This window comes from Polypterus senegalus, chromosome 13 (assembly GCF_016835505.1).
Source record: "Polypterus senegalus isolate Bchr_013 chromosome 13, ASM1683550v1, whole genome shotgun sequence".
In the NCBI taxonomy this organism is placed as follows: Eukaryota; Metazoa; Chordata; class Cladistia; order Polypteriformes; family Polypteridae; genus Polypterus; species Polypterus senegalus.
Genome location: NC_053166.1, coordinates 75,684,938 through 75,709,831, shown reverse-complemented (window position 1 = coordinate 75,709,831; position 24,894 = coordinate 75,684,938). Strand labels below are relative to the sequence as shown.

Sequence of the window (24,894 nt, the reverse complement as noted above, 5' to 3'; positions counted from 1 at the left end):
AGATCCTACAAGCCCTCTGGTCTGTGGGGGCCCCAATCTGCCACCATCTATTTATTAAAGGAGAGGAGTCAAGCAACAGAAAAGTTGTTAGAGTGTCAAGGACTGAAAGCAGCATCCTGCAAGACAAGTACTATACATGTCTCCAAGATCAGAGGTCGATTTCTTTTTAGGCATAGTATTAAATGACAAGGTGAGAACAGAGCAGTGAACATGAAACATCTAATGTGAGTTTTTGGAAAAGGATTGGACAGTCCGAACATATGGAGATTTGTCTAATGGCTTTTATAAAGGGATTATTTTTTAATCGTTACAAAAATATATACCTCATGTTTCATTTAGGATCCATTCCTAGGAACTGTAATGTTAATTTTTTGTGTATTTACATATTTATATTGATAATAGCTGTGTAAGCCAGTGCTGTAAAAAGCCCGGGCTCCTAGAAACTATTGAAATTGTCAGAAAAAAAAAATGAAATGTAGAGATGTCAGGTAATTGAAAGGAACTACTCTGGGCATCTCTCTCCTAGGAGGTTTCGTTTTGCCAACGTGCTCACCTCGCTTGTGCATTAGCGGCAGGAGGAAAAATAAAATGGATACCGTTTTGCGTATGTGCTTGCCTCGCTTCTGTAATAACGGCTAAGTGAGTGACACTTTCTTTGGAGGTTTCGTTTTGCCGACATGTTGACTTCGCTTGTGTATTAGCGGCTAAGCAAGTTTCTCTTTCCTCAGAGGTGGAGATCTTACCCCAACTCCACCTCTCACTTCCGGGCCGGACAGACAAACGCACACAATCCTACACATAGACATTTATATATAAGATATTAATGGTAGATTTTGGAGTATGTTGTTAAAAATAGATGACAATTGTTAATATCAATGACGTTAAATAGTTTTCTTAAACGTAAGAACTACAACTACTCAACATGGCACATTCAGCTGTGTTGCTCTGATGTTATTCTTTGACTTACTATGCTAGCAAGTTAGTCAGCCACAGAGCAACAAAGCTCTCTGATGATAGAACACAAAATTAATATACAGATAAATTCTATATCTATAAACGTTTTGCAAAATCATTATTTTGAATTTTTTACTAAAAATTGGGCAACAAAGTGGGTTTCTTTTTGTGTCTAATTTATTGTTTGCATTGCTGCACTTCCTCACATTTGGAATTAATTAAAGAAGTGCCAAGAGAATGAGATCTGGTATGATCTGTTGGAAGCTACGTAATTTGATTTTACTCTTGTTGCTCTTACCTTCAACAGTTGTTTAATCCAATTCAGGGTCACTTGGGACCAAAGCCAGATGTGCAAATTAATCATTAAGCTTCAGTTACCTTGTGCTCTTGAGCTTCTAAATGGATAAAAATAATTTTAGCTTTTTATTTTCTCTCAGCATCATTTGTTGAGTATCTTTTGCTCTCTTCCTGAAGCCCCAGCAGCAGTTTAAAATGCACAGACTGAAGGAATTGGAGTGGGTGCTTTAGGAAGAAGCCTTTGCCTCACAGGACTTTACCACTATTCACTATGCACTTTTAAACAGGTGGTCCCCAGATGTGTACTCTCATTTCAGAATCATGTCTAGCCCCCTGACAGTAGTCCTTCCCAGGACCTACTGATTTGTGTAACCACAACTGACATTTTAATTTATTTGAAAATCCAGTTTGAGGTAATTCTTTACACAACACAGATTTTTTGGTACATTTGCAAAACATATCACAGTGTGGTCTTCTGATCTGTCCTATTTCAAGACAAAGATGTAGTCAAATGAGCAATACTTGATAATGCATTGTGAAAAATCAAATTAACCAGTGCAGCATACATTGTTACTATGTTATTTACTCTAGCATCAATATGATTTAAAAATGACAAATGCATAGTGTGTTGTCACATTATTGAAATTAAAAAGGAAGACCAAATGTTGTGTATTACAGTGTATTCTTTGAAAGCTGCGTTCGATGCAGAACTTTCACCAAATGGTTGCATGGACTATTTCATGATGCCTCCACTACTGTATAGCTTAGAAGAGTGTAGGACCAATCCTGCATATAAGAGCACTGTCCCGAGGCTGGAAGTACGTGAAAATGTCTCTGTATTGTCCATCCTATAACTTAGTAAGCTGCACTCTAATGATTATTGAGGTTTCATGTTTATCCACATTGCATGATCGAAGCTGCCTGCTTTCCTTTCCTAGTATATTCCTACTCTCAAGAAGAGCTCAGCAATGAAGTGCATTCTATGTGCAAATTGTAGGGGACTGAGTTGGAAAAAAGTAATTTTGTATAAAAGGTCAAAAATCATTTAAGACATTAAATATAATGCATTATCCCCACCTAAATGGGCCCAACAACCTGCTTTAAATAAAGTGAAAAAACATGCAAGATTGGAAAAAGTAGAAAGTTTCATTGGGCCTCATAAAGTAAATTAGTTCATGGCCGTCTATAAAGAGCCTTGATTGCTTGTAGTAACACTCCTTTTGTCAGGTTAATGCTGTCCTCTCCTGTGTCTTTGGAGAGTAATAGAGCAAGCAATGTCATGCCACCTTGAAATGCTAAAGGGGATCTAGGAGAAATGGATCGGTTGGAATCAGCTCTTCATTGTCCTGGTCACCCCTCAACTTTTCTCTGGCCTGAGAAATTAAACTTGTGAGATGTGACTGAAATTCATCCAACAGTCCTTCCATCCTGTATCCCATCATTGTCCATTATAGAGACATAGAATACTACAGTCTATCCAGACAATGTTAGATTAAAGTTAGAACCTGGGTGAGATGCCAGTCTATTACTGCTCACTGAGATTAGAAAATTGACTACTGCCCCTAAAACAAAGCCATGACTATTTTTGAGTAAATAGTCCTAACGCAGTAAACATATTGTCTCATTAGACAACTGTACTGTCTGGACAAGTTCTTCAAAACTCACAGCACATGCTGGGCCCACAAGGCAAAACAGACAGTGTTTTATGAGTACTTAAATTCATGCAAGGCAAGTGTTGTGGCACGGAGGGTTCTTAAGGGAGGCAGAGTTCGATTATCTTCACATTCTTTTTAACAAGGACCCAATTCCCATAGTATTCACTGACTGGGGGTGACCTTCAGCTACAGTGCTAAAAACAGAGGATGTTGTGGTGCAAAAAGAACAGTGTGAAACCATTTCAGAGCTCTGGAGAGAAATATAATGCAATGCCCACTCAAGATGACTCAAGATTACGGCACTGCCTAATAGGATGGGTCAGAAGTGAAAGCCCACCATTTGTTTCTTAAGATTCTCATTAGGGAATGTGCAGCTTGATGTGTTGATGCAAAACAGAGCTTTTAGAACTGGTAATCCTCCAAGGTCCTTCATATTTTTGCTTGATATCCAAGCATAATAACACCTGTGAATTTATATGGCTTTATTTTGTAGGAAAGTTGAGAAAAAATCCATATTTAAATTTAAAGACTTTTTTATTTTTATGGAAGATTTTCTATAGGTACTGACTCACATATGACTGGTGAGTTTTACAAATTTAGTAGGTCAAATGTGAGTTATCAAGCCAAGGTTGTTCAGCTATTGTTTTGTCATGGAAGGGTCCTAGGGTGACCCTATTGTCAATTTCACACTCTTCATTAGATAGACCTGGACAGAGTGTCTCAGATTCCTACTATTGCCCTTATATTTACACTTAACAGCCTGTTACAAATTGTATTATTGTAGTATTCTACCTCTACTTACCCTTTACTTATTTTCTTCAGGTATAAGTGTGTTCACCAGGCTTGTTACCAGGTTGGTCTACTCTCAAACCTTAAGAGTAACACACACATACATAGATATGTAGATACACACAGACCCTAACCACAAAAGTACCTTAAGAATGACATATGCAGATCCCGTTATTCTGTAGTGCTTTAACCCACACAAGTGCTTTAGGAATAATACATGCAAGTTCATCATTCTCTAGTACTTCAAGAGACTTAAAACCTATCATAGGCATGAACAACATACAATGCCTTAGTTATATCTCAGACCTAAATATTACCATTGGTCTTCAAGAATATATTTACACATGAAAAGGCTCAACATCATTTGCTATAGGCGATTTATCAACCACTGATGTCTTACTTTTGATGTCCTAGTTTAACACACTGGTTCACCATTGGACAGACCTCTTCATCCTCAGCTGACAACCCTTGCAGTTCGGAGCATATGGCACTTCCTTACTGCTCCAGGTGCTCTAAATATTTACCTCATTACTTCAATCACTCTAGATATAAAGACAAAGTATGGAAAGTTATAAGCAACTTGGTATTTATTAAAAAAACAATATTACCAGTAGAGGATAGTATAAAAGAAAATGTAGGTGGCAAAGTCTGGATGTATATAGCCTTTGGAAAAATCTTAAGAAAAAGTTAGCGATATCAAAGATGAATGTCCCAGGGTGGCATTGATTTAGCAATTGATATTGTTTGTGTGATGCTTTAGCTGACGATCAGATGAAAACAGTCGCACATCTCTCACCTTCTCCTGACATTTCTCTTTCTTTACCTTTTGACATTCCTCTGCCTTTTCTTCCCTCAGACTAACTATATTTATTTTAAAGTTCCACGTAGGGTTCCAGAACATGTGATGCTACACACTTTTGATTGACTGTCTGTCAATATGATGCCTGTCCTCTCTCAGACTCTTTGATCTATTTTCTGCTTACCTTTCTTTCCCAAGATGTAAACCAATTTGGCAATTCCTTGTTCCAGCTGCCCATCCCTTCACAGGTTATAAAGTAATCAATACATCCTGAGGCATCCTAGCCATTTCCTAGGCTTCTGTTTGTTTACACAGATGTTACTGTGATTGATTACTGGAACAATTCAGGAAAACAAGATACTGTACTTTGATGTTCGGCCTCCTTAAAATTAAGTTCATTTTTGTTTGTGTGGGCAAAAACTAAAATAAAATTTAAAATCCACCTCCCCATACAAAACCAAAAAGAAGCAGATGAGAAGAATGACAGAGAACTCAGGCTTCTGATCTGGCATGGCCTCTGGGTAGATGGAATGTCAGAGACTTTGAGTTTCTTCATAAGCCTGTATTTATCGCCGTCTTGTCGTTTCTTCGTGTACCTCCTGGACCAATGGGACCTTATAGTGTAGGATCAACTCTTCTGGTTCATGTCTTTTGACCAGTCTTGTTTAGGTGGGATGTATGTCCTTGAAAAATATTACCAACCCAGCCTATGTCGACCCTGCCATTTTAGTTTATAGTGGTTCTGATCTTGTATTCTCTGAGTAGAGGTCCCTGTCAAGATCTATTAATGGTTAACAAGATCTTTGTCTATCTAACCTGGTTTATGGTAAATAGAGTAAGTTCCTTTTACCATTAGTTGTAAACTGTTTGGTCATTCCAGTCTAAGATTATGTAGAAAAGAAGGTATTCATACTGTCAGAAGGCTGCTTTCTTGCTTTAGCAACCATTTCAAACTCGTCCTTTAGAGACATTTTTGCATACAGTTATCAAAAATGCTAGATATTATAAATACACAGCAACAAAATGTACGTTTAACTCAGTTCATTTCTCTTCACTCCTGAGTATATTTTACTCACTATTACAGCTACTTCAGCCAAAACATTTTAAATATGCAGTCCATGTTTTTTTGGGTTTGCTGTTGGCTTGACACCCAATGCCTAAACCGGAGGTGTAATGAAAAATAAGCATTAGACTCTCATGTACTGTATTACATTTTTGCTGTAACTGTAAAAGGGACAAAAGTGACATTGAAATTATAGTAGTTTAGTAAAATGTGTTGATCATTGACCACTGGGTCCTGCCATGGCACTCATCTAGTGTCCTCTGCTGTGACATATGAAGTCAGGTTGGGTCCTGCACATGTAACCTGGTGTCCACCAGCTGCCTGATCCTTTCTTCTTTCTCTTTTTGTGAAGGGCTGTTTTTAAGTATCACATTTGTTTGAAGGCTGCCATTTTCAACTGCTTCTTTTAAAACAACTGTGCATGACTCAACAGCATGCCATGCTTTGCAGGTGCACCATGAGCAAAAAAATAAAATATATTTATAATACAAAACATAAAATAAGTACATACAATATAGTAAAAACATACTGCATATGCAACACCCAGAATATTCCAGATAGGTTCAATTATATTCTCCTATACACTTATTGTTTAATATCAGTAATTCTGATCATGACTCTTAACTAATTTGACAGCTCTACTGCAGACTTGTTTTTACTATATTAGAAGTCAACAAGTGAAATTGAAAATTTAAAACAAATTAAAAAATTACCACCAAGATGTTGTGTGACCTAGTTTGGAAATGCTCCTGTTTTGCCTAATAAGGGTCCTGTAAAATTGATGCTGATGTGTACTATTTAGATTAGATAAACTTTATTAATCCCATGGAGAAATTCAGATGCATAAAGAAGCAGAAATATACAAATAAACTTAATGATTACATCTGGGTGGAAACATTAAATTACCTGATAGAAGACCCCAGAGGCGCTTCTTAGCACACCATGGTGGAAGGAGCCTGTGGATAGACGTGTTCCCATCTCGTGTAGGGAAGTTTTCATGATGGCATCCAATTTTGCCGTCATCTTCTTTTCCACCACAGCTTTCAGTGTGTCCAGGTTTTTCCCTATGATGGAGCAGAACTTCCTGGTACGTTTGTTCAGGCATTGGGCTTCTTTTGAGCTCAGGTTGCTTTCCCAGGAGACCACCCAGTAGAACAACACACTGGCCACTATGGACTTGTAGAACATTTCCAGCAGCTTTCTGCACACATCAAAAGACCTGAGCCTCCTTAGCAACTACAGTTTTCACTGGCCCTTCTTGTACAGCAATACCATCCAGTTTATTGTTCCTATGAATCCCCAGGTAGTTCTGCACCACTTCCATGTCCTCCCCCTGAATGACGTCTGGTCTCAAAGGCTTCTTGGCACTTCAGAAGTCCACCAGCAGCTCTTTTGTCTTGCTGATTTTGAGTTACAGGTTGGTCTCCCCACACCACAAAACAATGTCCTCCACGAAATTCCTGTACTCGTCTCCATTATTAATGCAGCATATGATGGACAAGTCATCTGAAAAGTTCTGCAGATGGCAAGCGCTGATATCGTGATTGGAAGTCAGTTGTGCAGAGGGTGAACTGTACCTGCGGTGGTCCCACATTTTTAGGACTTAATGTGCAAGAACAGATTGTTCATAATTGGAAGGGAGCAGATTTAAATAGAAAAGGTGCCAGAAGATTAAATATAGTCAAAATAATCACACAAAGGCCAACAACCCGGAAGATCAAAATACATTGAAACCACAAACAAGACCCTAAATCAAAATCAGAAGTCATAACCAAAATTCTTTTACCAGGAAAAATTAAACAGAAGAAATCTTCATGAAAACACTAAACAAAGAACAATATCTGCAATCTGGATCAAGCTAACCTTCCACCCATTGCACTGTTAACATGGTGGGTCCCAAACTCTTGCCACAAGTTCCTAGAAATGAGGTGTCAACCAGTTCATAAAATGGCAGCACCTATACTCAACAAAATGGCAATGGAAATGACAAAAAAATTACCACTTTAAATAAATTTAAAAATTGAAAATTATTAGCAAAACTAAAATCTACATATTTCAAAACACAAAGTGGGTATGAAAAAGAACCAAAAATGTATCAGCAAAGTCATTTGAAGATGAATGTACACCTCCTTCACGACACAGGGCTACATTTGAAAATGTCACAGTTGTATAAGGTTTTACTCAGATATTCAACATTTGGATGGCACTTCTGTGGGCAGAAGTGATTTTTATACACTTAAGTTATCACATTTTCTTGAGTTTCTGGCGTTAGCACCCACTACTAGCTGCTGTCTAAAATAAAGCTGCTATCTTTCCTGTGGCAGGATTCACGATATTACACCGTGGACTTAGAGAGGGGTCCCACAGGGTTTGGATTCAGTCTTCGAGGTGGCAGTGAGTACAACATGGGACTTTATGTCTTGGGACTAATGGAAGGAGGACCAGCCTCACGAAGTCGTAAAATCCAGGTAAGGGTCTGTCCTCAAATTATTCCTTGGAAATAATTTCTCCTCTTGGAAATGTTATTTTAGCATTTTTTTACATCTGACCAAGTAGAAGTTCAGTATAGACATTGAAAAACTTCCATCTCCATTTCTGATATTATTGTTATTAACAAAGTTCAAGTTAGTGAGTGTGACTTCAATAGTACTTAAAAAAATAAGCAAAGTAAGAATTCCCTGAAAAAGTTTCAAAATGGGTAAAAGACATATAGTCTGCATCAGGAGATATCAAAAATAAGTATAAAATAAAAGTATATGTGTGTGATGATCTTACTGCTTGCACAGGAAATCTTAAAAAAAAAGTGTATTTGAGAATAGGTAACCATTTGCTTAAACTTGTTGCAGGTTAAAGTAACATATGATATCAGAGCACAGCTGTTATTTGATTCTTGTATCGTCTGATTTTACAGGAAGCCTTGAACTGTCACATTATCAGGAGAAAATGGAATTCTGTCACAGACAGTAAAATTTTATAGATTAAGTTGATAGATACAACATGAATTATATACTGTATAATTTGAGAACTATGAAGAAAACTGTTTTTGCACTGTGTGTACAATACAAAACTAATAAAATGGAAAAAAAAATATTTCTGAAAAACTAAAACTAAATTAAAACAAAAAAAAAACGAAAAACAAACTAAAGTTAGAAAAGGGCTGTAAAAATGGCAAAACATACACAAAAAAATGTTAGGAGATCCTCCCCATATATTTTGAAGTAAGGAGTAATCTTAAAATACTGATACTTGCTATAAACAATACAAGACAAAACAATGAGTGAATGGATGGTTCAGGAAAGGCAACAGGATGTAGGAAGTGAGGTCATCAGGATGGGATGAAAGTGATATCATCTGGGTATAAGTGAGGTCATCGGGATGGGACGGAAGTGTTTGGAGAGAATGGGTTAGTCTCCTGTAGGTCTGTAGGAAGAAGAGAAAGGCGTTAATACTCATTGCCAAACCTTTTCTCCTATCTGATTGCCCTGAATTGGACTCTTTGGCTGACCCCTAAGCATACGTGTGAGATAGGGCAATAAAGTAAACCTAAACAAAAGCTAAAAATTGAAGGAAAAACTAAAATTAGAAAATGTCAAAAAACAAATACTGAATAAAAATAAAGCCAAAAAGTAAATAAAAGCTAAAGCTGAAAGATATCTTAAAGCTACAAAAAACCTGGTTCCTAATTCCTTGTTACTTCATTATATGTATTGTACTTCCAGCTGAGCATTCATTGGTTGTAAGCTGTTATGCACAAAGATCCCGCCCCTACGGCTAAGGATTTTGTCTGGGTGAGTTGTGCGTTAGTTGGAGTGAATCTCTGGGCATGTGACTGGCTTCAAGGTAGCATGCCATCGACTACCTCCAACTTGCTAAGATTACAGGTGTCGGTCTTAAAATTAGAATATCATGACAAAGTTGATTTATTTCAGTAATTTCATTCAAAAAGTGAAACTTGTATATTAGATTCATTCATTACACACAGACTGATGTATTTCAAATGTTTATTTCTTTTAATTGTGATGATTATAACTGACAACTAATGAAAGTCCCAAATTCAGTATCTCGGAAAATTAGAATATTGTGAAAAGGTTCAATATTGAAGACACCTGGTGCTACACTCTAATCAGCTAATTAACTCAAAACACCTGCAAAACCCTTTAAATGGTCTCTCAGTCTAGTTCTGTAGGCTACACAATCATGGGCAAGACTGCTGACTTGACAGTTGTTCAAAAGACAACCATTGACACCTTGCACAAGGAGGGCAAGACAGAAAAGGTCATTGCTAAAGAGGCTGGCTGTTCACAGAGCTCTGTGTCCAAGCACATTAATAGAGAGGCAAAGGGAAGGACAAGATGTCATAGAAAAAAGTGTACAAGCAATAGGGATAGCCGCACCCTGGAGAGGATTGTGAAACAAAACCCATTCAAAACTGTGGGGGAGATTCACAAAGAGTGGACTGCAGCTCGAGTCAGTGCTTCAAGAACCACCACGCACACAAGTATGCAAGACATGGGTTTCAGCTGTCGCATTCCTTGTGTCAAGCCACTCTTGAATGAGAGACAGTGTCAGAAGAGTCTCACCTGGGCTAAAGACAAAAGGGACTGGGCTGCTGCTGAGTGGTCCAAAGTTACATTCTCTGATGAAAGTAAATTTTGCATTTCCTTTGGAAATGAAGGTCCCAGAGTCTGGAGGAAGAGAGGAGAGGCACAGAATCCACGTTGCTTGACGTCCAGTGTAACATTTCCATAGTGAGTGATGGTTTGGGGTGCCATGTCATCTGCTGGTGTTGGTCCATTGTGTTTTCTGAGGCCCAAGGTCAACGCAGCCGTCTACCAGTAGGTTTTAGAGCACTTCATGCTTCCTGCTGCTGACGAACTTTATGGAGATGCAGATTTCATTTTCCAACAGGACGTGGCACCTGCACACAGTGCCAAAGCTACCAGTACCTGGTTTAAGGACCATGGCATCCCTGTTCTTGATTGGCCAGCAAACTTGCCTGACCTTAACCCCATAGAAAATCTATGAGGTGTTGTGAAGAGGAAGATGCAATACGCCAGACCCAACAATTCAGAAGAGCTGAAGGCCACTGTCAGAGCAACATGGGCTCTCATAACACCTGAGGAGTGTCACAGACTTATCGACTCCATGCCACGCTACATTGCTGCAGTAATCCAGGCCAAAGGAGCCCCAACTAAATATTGAGTGCTGTACATGCTCATACTTTTCATGTTCATACCTTTCAGTTGGCCAACATTTCTAAAAATCCTTTTTTTGCATTGGTCTTAATTGATATTCTAATTTTCCGAGATACTGAAATTGGGACTTTCATTAGTTGTCAGTTATAATCATCAAAATGAAAAAAAATAAACATTTGAAATACATCAGTCTGTGTGTAATGAATGAATCTAATATGCAAGTTTCACTTTTTGAATGGAATTACTGAAATAAATCAACTTTGTCATGATATTCTAATTTTATGACTCTCACCTGTATGTAAGTGAAGGCTATGGCTGAAAATTGCTGAAATGTGATATAGCTTTTAAATATGATTTCCTTGCTCTTTAATCCTACTGACTCTCAGACTAATGAGGAGTTATTTTATTATGGCCATATTACTTCTGTGTAGAGTAATTTTGAAATTTTGCACTCATCTGTAGGTTTCTTACCTTTGCTGGACCTGAAAGTTTACCAGAAGATGATCAATCAGATTACCTTTCGCAGCATGATAAGTGTCTTCTGTTCTTTGACCTGTAGATCAGTGATCAGCTTGTGGAGATCAATGGAGAAAACACAGCTGGCATGACTCACACCCAGGCAGTGGAACAGATCCGGAGAGGGGGCAGTCGCATCCACCTCGTCCTTAAGAAAGGGAATGGATATGTACCACACTATGGTGAGCTTTGAGTTCTTGAAAGCTGGGGAATAACCTGAGATTTTTAGGGTTTGGTATCAAATGACATTTATATGTGTGTAAAAATAATCAAGAAGTATGTTTGATGTCTTATTGTTTAGGGCTGACTTGATGGGAAAATTTAATATCAAAATTTGAATTTATGCAGACCATTTATGTATCACAAAATAGTGCCAAAGCCTTTGTTTTTAGTTGCCCCCAAATAAGTGTTTTTAATTTTAAAATACACTGACATCCCTTTTGCTGTCACGTATCTTGTGAATGAGTGGTGGAGGAAATGTTTGTGAAAATGGATGCCTGTCACTTTAAAACATGACAGTGCAAGCAGCCACATACCAGTGCTGTTTATCTGTCACTTGGACCAGTTCCTTCTCATGTCATCAGTTCTTACAGAACATGAAACTCTTTATCTCTGTGCCTGCCTTTTTGCAATTTCTAAAAGTGCATTTTAGATTAAAATGAGAACCTTGAAGAATTTACAGCTTCTTTATTGTCGCTGCCTCCTTTCATTGTGTGCTGCTTTCTCCCGTTGGAGCAGAGTGGTGAATGTGGTTTAGCAACTCTCATACCCTGGATAGCAACAACAGTCAGAGTAACCCGGCTGCTTGATGCCTCAAGGCTTACTGAGTGTGACAGGTCATTAGGCATTCCACGCCGTATCATGCTCAGTACCACTTCTGTTAGGCTTTCTCACTCAGTAACCCTTCTTGATGTTAGTCTGGATCAAGATTTGTGGAGCAAGCAGGTTAAGGGATGTGTGTGCAGCCATTTCATAACCTCCTGCATCATGCAAAGCTTGTATCACACCCCTGATCGAGGTCTGTGGAGCAGTAGCAACAAGAATCAGCATTATGAATGAAGAAGAAAGGGGAAAGGTGGTGAATTTGGCAATGAAAATCCAAAAGAGCAGATATATGAAGGTCACTTTGCAGTCTCCCTTGCTCCACAAACCTTTCACCAGCCAGCCAGCTGACCCTCTATGCTTCTTGCTCTGTGCAGACGTTTTGAACTTTGTTTGTGCTGATGCATTAATACCTCTGCTTTTCTCTGTTCTCCTCTCCTTCCTGCTCTACCTTTGACTGGCCCTCTCACCCAACCTCTATTTCTCTCTATCTCTCCCTTCTCTCCCCCACTTCCCCACTCTACCTCCCCACCCAACTCTCTCACGCTATGGCACTGAAGTGGAGCTGTCCAGCTTGTCCCTCTGCATGACCAGCTCAAAGCTGGGGGAACCTTGCTTCTATGTGATCGGCCGTACTGAGAATTCGCGGTTGGTAATAATTCCTGTTAGTCTGTTTGTTTTTACATTTCATCAAGCACATGTTAATCTGCACTAACTAGACTTGGGCTCTCATTGACTGGACCCCTCCTTGCTTAGAAGACTTTTATTTTTGGTGTTCAAAAGCCTTATGAGCATCAGCCTGAAGGAGGTGCTACACATCATGGGTGATTTACTGATTGACTTTGCACCTAAACAGACTTTCAGGATGAAGAATAGGCACTGAAAAGTTGTCAATAATTTACACAGGGTATGGGTTTCTTAGAGGTTCCAAAATGCACGGGTAATGGTGGGGCTGATGAGGGGCAGATGGTGCTTCTTCACACACACATGCACACTGCAGCCTATAGCACTGGACTAAGTACACATTCATCCATCCATTGTTAAACCCACTAAATCTAGTTACAGAGTCACAGAACGTTGGTGCCTTTCATAGCACAGTGTGTAACGTAGGAACAAAGTCTAGAAGGTGTCTGGCTCATCTACACCAAGCCTGTTTAGAGTCTCTTGGATTGATGATAAAAACCCAAGGAGAACACAGGGAGAACATATAAACTTCACAAAGACAATGGCTGGGCCGGGAATCATACCGGAGCTGTGGCACCACATGCCACTCCTAATTACAAATAATCATCAAATTAAAAAAATGGAGTCACCTTAAAGTACAGGCTTGTCTTGTGTAACATCCTGTACAGTAAGTCGTTACATAAGACAGTGTAGCGAGCTTCCACAGAGAGGCTTTCAAGAGGTGAAACACCAACTGGCTGCGTGAAGCTGTGTTACCCACACAGCGGCATATCAATTAGTCACGCTTCAGGCCTATGTGAAAAATACTCTAAAGTGAAGTTGCAGTTTTAGAGTTTTTGGAAATCACATTTGAATGTTTAGAGATTCTAAAAGCAACATCACCACAATAAAACCAAGTGACAAAATTGACCTGAGGATAGGCTTTCAAAGCAGACCGACATTAGTATTCAGTGACAAGAAGCAGTAACATATCATAATATTCTCAAATCCGCTTAACCTAATTCTGAGCCTATCACAACAGCACTTGGTCCGAGGTAGACCCCAGACAAGATGCTAGTTCAATCAATCAATCAATCAACATTTATTTATATAGCACATATTCATACAAAAAATGTAGCTCAAATTGCTTTACAAAATGAATAGAAAAATAGAAGACAATAAGAAATAAATATAAGTCAACATTAATTAACATAAAATAAGTAAGGTCCGATGGCCAGGGAGGACAGAAAAAACAAAAAAAAAACTCCAAAAGCTGGAGAAAAAAAATAAAATCTGTAGGGGTTCCAGACCACGAGACCGCCCAGTCCCCTCTGGGCAATCTACCTAACATAAGTCAAACAGTCCTCTTTGTATTTAGTTCATAGCAATACCATCTCACACTCACACCCACAACCATACCAGCACCAATTTGAAATTGACAATTACATCCTGACTACTTAATTCAAGAATATTGAAACATGAACAAGTCGAGATTCACACTCTACCTAAATTAATACAAGTATAATATAATTTACAATTTGCATACAGAATCTAATTAAAATAGGTGCTAGGAACCCATCAATTCCCAGCTTCTAATGAAAGCTTCAATATGACACATGCAACAGAATAAAAAGTACAAACACTTTTTCACAAATTGTCCCCATATCTTTCTCCACCACAACTAAAGCACATAACATTGTTTAGTTTCGAAATGCTATGAAAGCATTTATGATATATGATATATCCATCCATCCATTTTCTAACCAGCTGAATCCGAATACAGGGTCACGGGTGTCTGATATATGATATAATGATATAAAATATCATTTTTATGTGAGTAGACCTCTATTCCACACAATTAACACATTTTTTTGGAGTAAAACCAGCATTTTTTTCTAAAAGCCTTCGATTTATCCCTCACTGATTTCAATAATAAACAGGTTTTCCTTTTGATGGAGATGGCAGTGGTACTCATGTCTTCTCTAGCGGGTGACCAATGAGACAGAACCAAACAGATGTAACCATCTGGACTTTGAATGTCACAGTTTTAATTCATCTAACCATCCATTTTCAAACCTGCTTAATCCAATTCAGTGCCTTAGGAGGCCTGAGCATATCCTGGCAAGCAGCATTGACACAAGGCAAGAACCGACACAGGGCAGCAGAGCATGCAGTCTACATATAAGTCTACAGTCTAGCTGTCCCAGGTCAGTCATATTCTGAAATTAATCATTCCGTAGACAAATAACGACTGAAGACATGTCAGATTAGGTCTATCATATAATTCAATACACATCCTCCGAGGCAGATCAGGTGCCATCCTAGACTACAAGAGATAATAACTGTAAAATAGTGAATTACATTTATTGAGGTCTTTTCCAGCTGCTTAATGTGATTTACATAAACAGTTAGGAATGCCTTAAACCACCACCAATGTGCAGCATCCACCTGGACAATGCAATGGCAGCCATTCTTACACCTGTACACTCACCACATATGAGCTATTAGGTGGTGAAGTGGTGAGAGAGATAGCCATTAAGGCGCAAGGAGGTGATCAGGGGGGGCAGAATGGACAAGGCCGTGATCGGCAATTTAGCTAGGACATCAGGAAACACCATACTTGTTTCAAAATATGCCCAGGGATCTTCTATGTGTGCACCAAATTTTACAGCACAGTATCACTGTCACTGCACCTCACTTTGAAAGGTGACACAATTTTCTGAATGGCTTCAACAGAGCCATGTTACCCAACTGCATCAATACGAGAAAGAGGGAGTAAACCAAATTGGATAGCTGTGCAGAACTGAGAAGCAGCAGAGTCATTGTAGCATGTGTAAGTGTCATTATAATTACAAGTCAAACCGCTCATTTGCCAAAATAGACACACACCCATTGTGATAATTTATTCTTTATTTTTACTCTCAAATAAAGTATCTTTTTATCCCACATTTGGAATGTTTGTACTGATCCATCAGATTGTGATACACTAATTATAGCTTGCAGACAGCATTGTACATTTTTATATGAAGAGCGACAACATTCCTTTTAATTTATTCATATTTGCATACAAAAATGAAGCTCAATGTTCTGCACAAGAAGTAAAAGGAAAGAATTGTAATCAAAGAAATATTTTAAAAAATACATAGATGCATGCACAATACAAATAAAGAAGTAATTAAGAGAAGTGGACGACACGGTGGCGGCATGGGTAGCGCTGCTGCCTTGAAGTTAGGAGACCTGGGTTCACTTCCCGGGTCCTCCCTGCGTGGAGTTTGCATGTTCTCCCCGTGTCTGCGTGGGTTTCCTCCCATAGTCCAAAGACATGCAGGTTAGGTGCATTGGCGATCCTAAATTGTGCTTGGTGTGTGGGTGTGTGTGTGCCCTGCAGCGGGCTGGCACCCTGCCTGGGGTTTGTTTCCTGCCTTGCGCCCTGATATTGGCTCCAGCAGACCCCCGTGACCCTGTAGTTAGGATATAGTGGGTTAGATAATGGATGGATGGGAGAAACCTTGAGCAAAGCCTGAACTACTAGTCTTTAATGGTAAATGACATGTGTTATGGTCAGATGAACAGAGAAAAGAGGAAAACAAACACTCCAGCTGATGGCATAGTGGGAAATAAAAAACCTCTGGGGGTCCCAAGGCGAAAAAACCACACAGGCCCCAAAAGACAGTCATTAAAACATAAATGTTATAAACTAATTCCTTATTGTTATGTTATGTTATGTGACATTCTAAAATTTCAAGGCAGAGTCTCACCAATAATTGGAGCATCCATATTTCTTCTAACATCAAATATAATATACATTTGTGCATGATTTATAATATAAAGTTATGTTAATTATATTCACAGGGTGCATAATAGTTAGTAATAATACATTACATTAAGGGGGAGTGGTGGCTCTGAGGTTAAGGATCTATGCTGGTATCTGGAGGGTCAAACCCTGTTACTGCCAGAAGGACTCCTATTCTGGTGGGCCTCTGAGCAAGGCCCTTAACCTGGAAATTGCTCCAGGGGTGCTGTACAATGGCTAACCTTGTGCTCCGACATCCAAAGGTCATGCGGGAAGACAATTTCACTTCGAGGATTGATAAAGTTTAACAACAAATCACAGCTGAAGAGTCCTGAGATCTGCTCTCAGCCAAAGTAGTGTCTATCTGCCATTTGCACACTATTTTTATCAGATAATGTGACCTCTTTGTATACCTTAGACATGCATCTTCGGTCACCTGATGATTCTAAATTGGCCCTGTGTGAGTGAGTGTGAGCCTGTGTGCGAGAGAGTGCCTACCATGTTGATGGACTGTATTTAGCATACAGAAATAATAAGTGATTCAAATCCACCCATCTATCCATTTTGTGTTAATTAAAAATAAAATTATAAAGTTAAAATGACTTATCAGAAATATATAAAATATAAAACCATATAAAATATGCTTAATGTGCATGTATCATATAAATAAATAAATGAAGTGTACAATTTTACAATACAATTATAACATACTGAGAAAATCTTTTCCACCTTAATAAAAGAATAAGTGACTGTGTGTCTGTGTATCTCTGTGTCTCTGAGTCATTCCAACAGATGGCGCATCACAAACATCTGTAGTAATAAAACAAATTGCATTTGTCATTCCAACAGATGGCACAACGCTAACATTAACACTGCTTTCACAAATCCCATACCAAATGGCATGTAACATTTAATTGCTATGGCTGTTTGTGATTCACAATCTGTTGGGATGACAAATGCAACGCATTTTAATGCAGTATGCATTGCAACATATATTACAATGGATGGTGCATTGCAAATGTTAACTCTGAACACACTGAGGTCTACATTGATTGCTTAGATTTCAATCCATCTTAGATGGGTAGCACAGCTAATCCTACATAAATTTATTACAGATGTCATATTTATTAGAAACATTTAATGCTCCTTGTGCTTTAGAAGCCCTATAATGTGTGAATAAACATTAGAATTTAGTGTATGAAAAAACAGTACTTTACATTTACATGAAAAATATGATCCAGTGATGGTCCAGGTTGTAACAATGCTGCTGAGATGGTTTAAAGGGTTTGAGAATGTATAGTACATATATATGAAGGATTTTTTTTAAAGCCCTGATGCCTTTATTGAGTGAGGCCTGAAATTATGACACACAATCAAAATTGCTTTTTTCCACCTATATCCCCAGTGTCCATTGGACTCAGCTGACACTGTTCTTGCCTTACTCTGCCCAGCCTTCATCAGAACATTCAATTCAGTCTGCAGCTCAGCTAATTCACATCCACATTTTTCACTCGGCCTACTTCTCTCCTATTCGAAATAAGGTTTTATTTTTTTGATCATCTCTTTCCACAATAATGGGTTTTTAGAGGGGAGTTTAGTTCACTTAGCCTAGACATGCATGCCTCACTCGCCTGTTCCTCGTCTGCTGAGCAGACAGAGGGCTGCAGTTTTGAAGGCGGCATTTAAGAAGTGCAGCTCCTCATCAGATATTTCACAGCATCCCAGCTGGTGACTTGTCACACTACAGTGCGAACCTGAAAAGCAGCATCGGGCGATAAAGTAAATGCAAAATGCCTCAATACTATGAAACTAAAAAAGCCAGGATGGGAACATTTTGGTTGTCTGTTCTTCTTCTGAAAAGAAAGTAAACCAAAATAGGGACTAGCCAGTTTGTCTGAATTATGAAACAAGGGTGTTTTTGCAAAAATATTCTTAAGTAAAAAAAGCCTGAGAGCCCAGGTGTTGGTTTAGATAACTGTCATGCATGACTGTTTCACTGTATGTGGGAACATCAGAAATAGGTGGTTGTAAACCTCACTGCAGGTATTTAAAGGAATACTCAAAAATTATATTTTTTAATATGTTACTTACTCCATGTACTTTGTACTGGCAGCAGAGAACAATTTTTATCTCACTTTTTCATGTATAATGAAGAGAGAAAGGTTTATGACTTCACTATTAGAAGCCAATACAGAGCAGTGCTGTGCAATGGTTCATGATGTGAAAAACATTCATGGAAAAAAGAAACAAAACAAATCTCACATTACTCATGTCACATAATCCAAGTGACAGTTATCCAGGCGTATAAACAGAATGTGCAAAATGCATGCTTTTTAAAAAAATATTATACTTTATGAATAATCAGCACAAATCATACACAGGAAACTAAAGCTTCATGGGGGTCACTTTTTAAATTCAAGACAGGACTCTTGAGCAATGAAATGAGGGAAGCTCTTCAGTTCAAAAATTCTCTCCTATAAGGTTTTAGTATCCTGTTTATGCTGTGTGCTGGTTATTTCAGAAGTATATATCATTAAAAAGGCATGTATTTTGTAACTGGAAAACTGACGGGTAGATTGTGCCAAATGAATAATGTGAGTTTTTATTTTTCTTTTTTCCATGGATGTTTTTCACATTGTTTGCCACTATACAACATTGGTCAATAATTGTTTCTATTATATCATAAACATTTTTCAAGAAAACACGAGATTAAAAGTTTTTCTTGGCCTTCACTTCAAACTACATGGGGTAAGTAACATGTAAAAAAAAAACACTTTTTGGGTGCAGTATTTCTTTAAGGCCTCTCTCTCTTTGTCTCTCACACACACACACATTGCAACAAATGCATGCCGTCATTATTTACTTATATATTAACAGGAGGTGTTCTGGTCATGTTCTGATTTGGGTAATTCTTCCACTGACTGGCATACATGATGAACATAAGAAGACCATTAAATTACATTAAAGTGCAGAGTAGCTGCAGCTCTCTTGTGATGATTACATGTGTAACTATGCAGTTGGTACATTAGACATTACCATGATTTCCTTTGTACAGAATCTGACCTAAGGAGTTAACTCAGCCAGTATTAGAATAAGAGCCCCTGTCAACAGACCACTCTACAGTTTTACATGGAGCCTACAAAGGCACTACAGCTAGATGAAGCATTAAATTGTGGCCTGTTCAAATGTTACTAGCATGTACTGACATTTCGATTTTAGATGGGCAGCTGCAGTTACCACGGGGGCCACTATAAGCAGCTGGTCTGCTGTTCATGTTAAGCTACATTCCTTTCTTGAGAGGTTTCTATAGACAGATAATCTACTGCTTTTTTTGCTGGACTGGTCATCAGTTGGAAGCATTCTGCATCTTTTAACAGAGGATCAAATAGCCTGAAGGTCCTACAAAGTGGCAGAGGTTCAGAAGCCATTAAGAAGACTAACAGAATGTTAGGTTATATAGCACCATGTGTGGACTACAAGTCCAAAGAGGTTATGCTCAACCTTTATACTGCACTGGTGAGGCCTCATTTTGATTACTGTGTGCAGTTTTGGTCTCCAGGCTACAAAAAGGTCCAGAGATGAGCGACTAGGCTGATTCCAGGGCTACAGGGGTTGAATTATGAGGAAAGATTAAAAGAGCTGAGCCTTTACAGTATTACAGATTAAGAGGTTACATGATTGAAGTGTTTAAAATTATGAAGGGAATTAGTACAGTGGATCGAGACTGTTATTTTAAAATGAGTTCATCAAGAACACGGGGACACAGTTGGAAACTTGTTAAGGGTAAATTTCGCACAAACATTAGGAAGTTTTTCTTTACACAAAGAACTATAGGCACTTGGAATAAGCTACCAAGTAGTGTGGTAGACAGTATGACGTTAGGGACTTTCAAAACTCGATTTGATGTTTTTTTGGGAGAAATAAGCAGATAGGACGGACGAGCTTTGTTGGGCTGAATGGCCTGTTCTCGTCTAGAGTGTTCTAATGTTCTAATTTTAATGTTCTAACATTAGTGGAGACACACAGTTTAACTAAGGCTGCTACTCTTTTTAAAGGGGCTGCAATTTAGGTTGGCAATCAAATGACAACTGGTAAAAATATAGTTGACCACAATGTAAAAAGAAATGCAAGTTGGATATTCTGACCAAGATGTCTTTTTTTGAATTGTTAAAGAAGATTTGTTGAACATGCTGAATATTTTGTTTTTGTTTTCTTGCATTTCTCTTGTAGGCCCTGACAAAAAGGGAGACCTCTCGTCCACTGCCAAATCTGGGCTCATCCGTGGCATTCAGTTCAAAATCCAGCAGGGTGTGGCTTCAATAGCTCACCATGCTGGTATTGCTTCCTCCAGTAACAAGCACTGCTCCAAGACTCCGCCGGAATTAAGGAGAGGGGATAGCAATCAACCCTGGCAGTCACCTGCTGAAAATCATTGTGAGGGGAAAGAATTGAAGAAAAAGAAAAAAGGGCAGAGTGCAACTGCAGAGCCCAATATTAGTGCATCTAACGTAGAGCCCGATTGGTGGAGGCAGTGGGATTGTTTGCAAAGTAGGCTGAAAGAGAAAGGAACCAGTTGCACCCTGAAAGAGGATCCCCGAGACATTTTGTCAGACAACAGTAAAGAGAAGGAAGCATACTGTGTTTTGGGAAGAAACCTTGAAAATGACAGGGATGTTGGACTATTTGCAAATATTGAGAAAGACAGAAAACAAAAAGACTGGAGACCCATGAAGAGAGATGAATTTGGAGAGAAACTGGGAGGACACAAAGATGGAAATGAAGGCGCTATCAAGCAGAGCAGGAACCGAGATGAGAGTTGTCTTGAGGATAGGGTTGAAGATAGAGTGAGAGAGAAAAGGGAGAGATCTGGGGACCGACGTCAGGACAGTAGGGAAAGAACTGGAGACAGACACAAATACAAATCCAGAGACCGAGATGAGGCCTGGGAGGAACCCGATGAACATGGACGAGGTGACCCAGATGGGGATGGATTCCAAGAGGTGGGTAGAAGCAGGCCTTGTAGCAGAAATTTAGATTATAAAAACGGAGGACAAAAGCCAGGTGACCCTAGCGATAAAAGCAAGATGGAAGTCCAGCAAGAGATAACCAATAGACATACAACAAGGAAGTCTGCAAATAAGCAGTATAATACCTCAGCTCTGCAGGCTGCTAAATTGGAAGCACCTCCACAGCTTGATACATCCTCTCAATATGCGATAAAAGACAAGACACCGATTAATGCCCAGAGTCCACTGCTCAGTGACCAACAAGACTCTGTAGCCTGTGTCAGCATATTGGAAGAGACATGGAATGAGCAACCCTCGGAAAAAGCAGAGTTGAAACCAGGGTTAGGATGTTTGGGCAGACAGATCTCCATGGTGTCACCTGTGCAAAATGAAATGGGTGGAAGCATGGAAGAAGGAGAGGCTCAGGCAAGGAAGACAATGCTACCTGGTCCATGGCTAGTCCCCAGCAAGGAAAAACTCTTGGAGGTTCTTGGCTCAAACAGACTGAAATGAAGAGAAGTGAGACTGCAGGGAAAAAAATGAAAAGCCATTCTAAACTTTTCCTAATGCTCAGACAGCCTTGAGAATGACTTTGGATGCCACAGAGCTGTTTTCAAACAATACCTAAAGATGTGCATCACATCCACTTGTTTAGCAGTTGCACGTCTATGCAGAGCTTATGACTAACGTGGGAAAAGCTGTACTGTAGCTTATGTTAATTTAAGGTTTGATTTACCTAAGGCAGCCATTTGTCAGCTGTACTTAATTGTCAGCTAATGTGTGGATTGTTCAGGGGGAAACTGCCACTTTAGCAGGATGGCTGGCACAACCATTCAGTGTCCTTGTAGTATCCATCCACATAGTCAATCCATGTCAAGTATTGCTAGCCATGCCACCAGGGCTTCTACAGTTTACTCTTTCTTTCAAGGCAATGAGAAGAAAATGTTAGAATGAAAACATGTCTCAGGACTGCCTATAACTTGAGGGTATATCAAAATGCGTTGCCTTTAAAAGTCCAAAATACCTATGCCTAGTATTGCACATCAACTCCAGATATGATACTTGAGTCACTTCTTCATGTCGTTGAAGTAAATCCACATCCAAGGCCTGAGTGAAACATGTTGAAGAAATAATTCATGTGGTTTTTCATTCTGACCAAATTACTAAACAGAAGCAGATTTCAGCCATTTTATCAAAAGAACATATTAACTAAATTCAGACCCTTCTTCATCTTTTCTTTCCTTCTAAATATACATTTTACAGTAAGAAGATTTACCATTAGTACTGTCTAGTGTGCCACATGTGTTCATTTGTCACGAAGAAAATGAAGAACCCGAACAACAGCAAATGCATCCATTCATCCATCCATCATCCAACCAGCTATATCCTAACTACAGGGTCACGGGGGTCTGCTGGAGCCAATCCCAGCCAACACAGGGCACACGGCAGGAAACAAACCCCAGGCAGGGTGCCAGCCCACCGCAGGGCACAGCAAATTCATAAAAATTGTATTCAATCACATAAAGCACTAAGATGTTTACTGACAATTGAGTGTGAAAATTAAATTGAGATCTTACAACAGGGAAGATAAGTACTGAACACGTGAACATTTTTCTCAGTAAATATATTTCTAATGGGGTTATTGACTTGAACTTTTCACCAGATGTCGGTAACAACACAAGTAATCCACACATACAAAAAAATCTAAACAAATAAGTCTGTAAATTAAGTCACCTGTAATAAAGTAAAATGACACAGAGAATAAGTATTGAACACGCTCACTGAAAGTTATTTAATACTTAGTAGAAAAGCCTTTGTTGGTAATGACAGCTTCAAGAAGCCTCCTGTATAGACAAACTAGTGACATGCATTGCTCAGATGTGATTTTGGCCCATTCATCCACACAAACCGTCTTCAAATCCTGAAGGTTCCAGGGGCTCAACTCTGATCTTCAGTTCTTTCCATAGATTTTCAATTGGATTCAAGTCAGATGACTGACTGGGCCATTGTATTAGCTTTATTTTCTTTCCCTGAAACCAATTGAGAGTTTCCTTGGCTTTGTGTTTGGAATCCTTGTCTTGCTGTAATGTCCATCCTCATTTCATCTTCAGCACCCTGGTAGATGGCAGCAGATTCTTATCAAGAATGTCCTGGTACATTTCTCCATTCAGCCTCCCTTCAATTATATGATGTCTGGTATGGTGTTTTTGGGGTGATGTGCAGTGCCATTTCTCCTCCAAACATGGTGTGTACAATGATATCCAAAGAGTTCAATTTTGGTCTCATCTGACCAGGCCATATTCTCCCAGTATTTCATTAGCTTGTCTAAATGTTGTGCAGCAAACTTTAAACAAGCTTCAACATGCTTTTTCTTCAGCAGTGGAGTCTTGTGCGGTGAGCGTTCATACAGGCCATGGCAGTTGAGTGCATTACTAATTGTTTTTTTTTAAACAACTGTACCTGCTAATTCTAGATCATTGTGAAGTTCTCCGTGAGTGGTTCTTGGCTCTTAGACAATTCTTCTCATTATTCGATTGACTCCTCTGTCAGAAATCTTGTGAGGAGCACCTGGTCGTGGCCGGTTTATGATGAAATGATGTTCTTTCCACTTCCAGATTATGGCCTTAACAGTGCTCACTGGAACATTCAGAATTTTAGAAATACGTCTGTAACTAGTCCCATCAGTGTGTTTTGCAATAGTAAGTTTGTGAAGGTTTGAGAGAGCTCTTTGCTTTTACCCATCATGAGATGCTTCTTGTGTGACACTTTGGTAATAAGAAACCTTTTTATAGGCGATCAATTAGGACTAAACCAGTTGATATTAATTTGCACTGACAGGGAGCAGGTTTGTTTTCTAAATACTGACAGATTTCAGCTGGTTTCTTGGCTTTCCATGCCTTTTTGCACCTCCTTTTCTTCTTGTGTTCAATACTTTTTCCCTATGTCATTTCACTTTATTACATGTAACTTAATTTATGGACTTAGTCATTTTGAGTTCTTTGTATGTGTGGATTACTTGGGTTGTTACCAACATCTGGTGAAAATTTGATGTCAATAGCCCCATTAGAAATAATATCTACTGAGAAAAACGTTGAGAGTTGGTCTTCAGTTGAATTCTATATATTCTTGTATTGCACTCTCCAGAGTACAGACTCTTAACACAAACCTTCAATTATGCTATAACACTGACAAAGTGCTAAACCTTATGACTTTATAACTACATCTATCAATGATAAAACTAAAAAAGATGTGCCAATATTAAGTCCCGTTAACACAAAAATGACAAGTTAAGTACTGAAAAAGAAAAATATACAATTTATAACATTTCTGAAGAAACAAAAA

The 24,894-nt window shown here is 38.9% G+C and overlaps 1 protein-coding gene across 1 annotated transcript in view; it reads left to right on the top strand.

The window, feature by feature from the left end:
* LOC120543058 (membrane-associated guanylate kinase, WW and PDZ domain-containing protein 3-like) overlaps window positions 1-23,234 on the top strand; it is a 214,156-nt gene extending 190,922 nt beyond the window's left edge. The window contains exons 14-16 of the mRNA XM_039775902.1: window positions 7,882-8,025; window positions 11,312-11,450; window positions 20,777-23,234. Of these exons, the coding sequence (XP_039631836.1) occupies window positions 7,882-8,025; window positions 11,312-11,450; window positions 20,777-22,065 (1,572 nt within the window). The 3' untranslated portion in view covers window positions 22,066-23,234. The remainder of the gene's footprint in view (window positions 1-7,881; window positions 8,026-11,311; window positions 11,451-20,776) is intronic.
* Window positions 23,235-24,894: the final 1,660 nt, after the last annotated feature.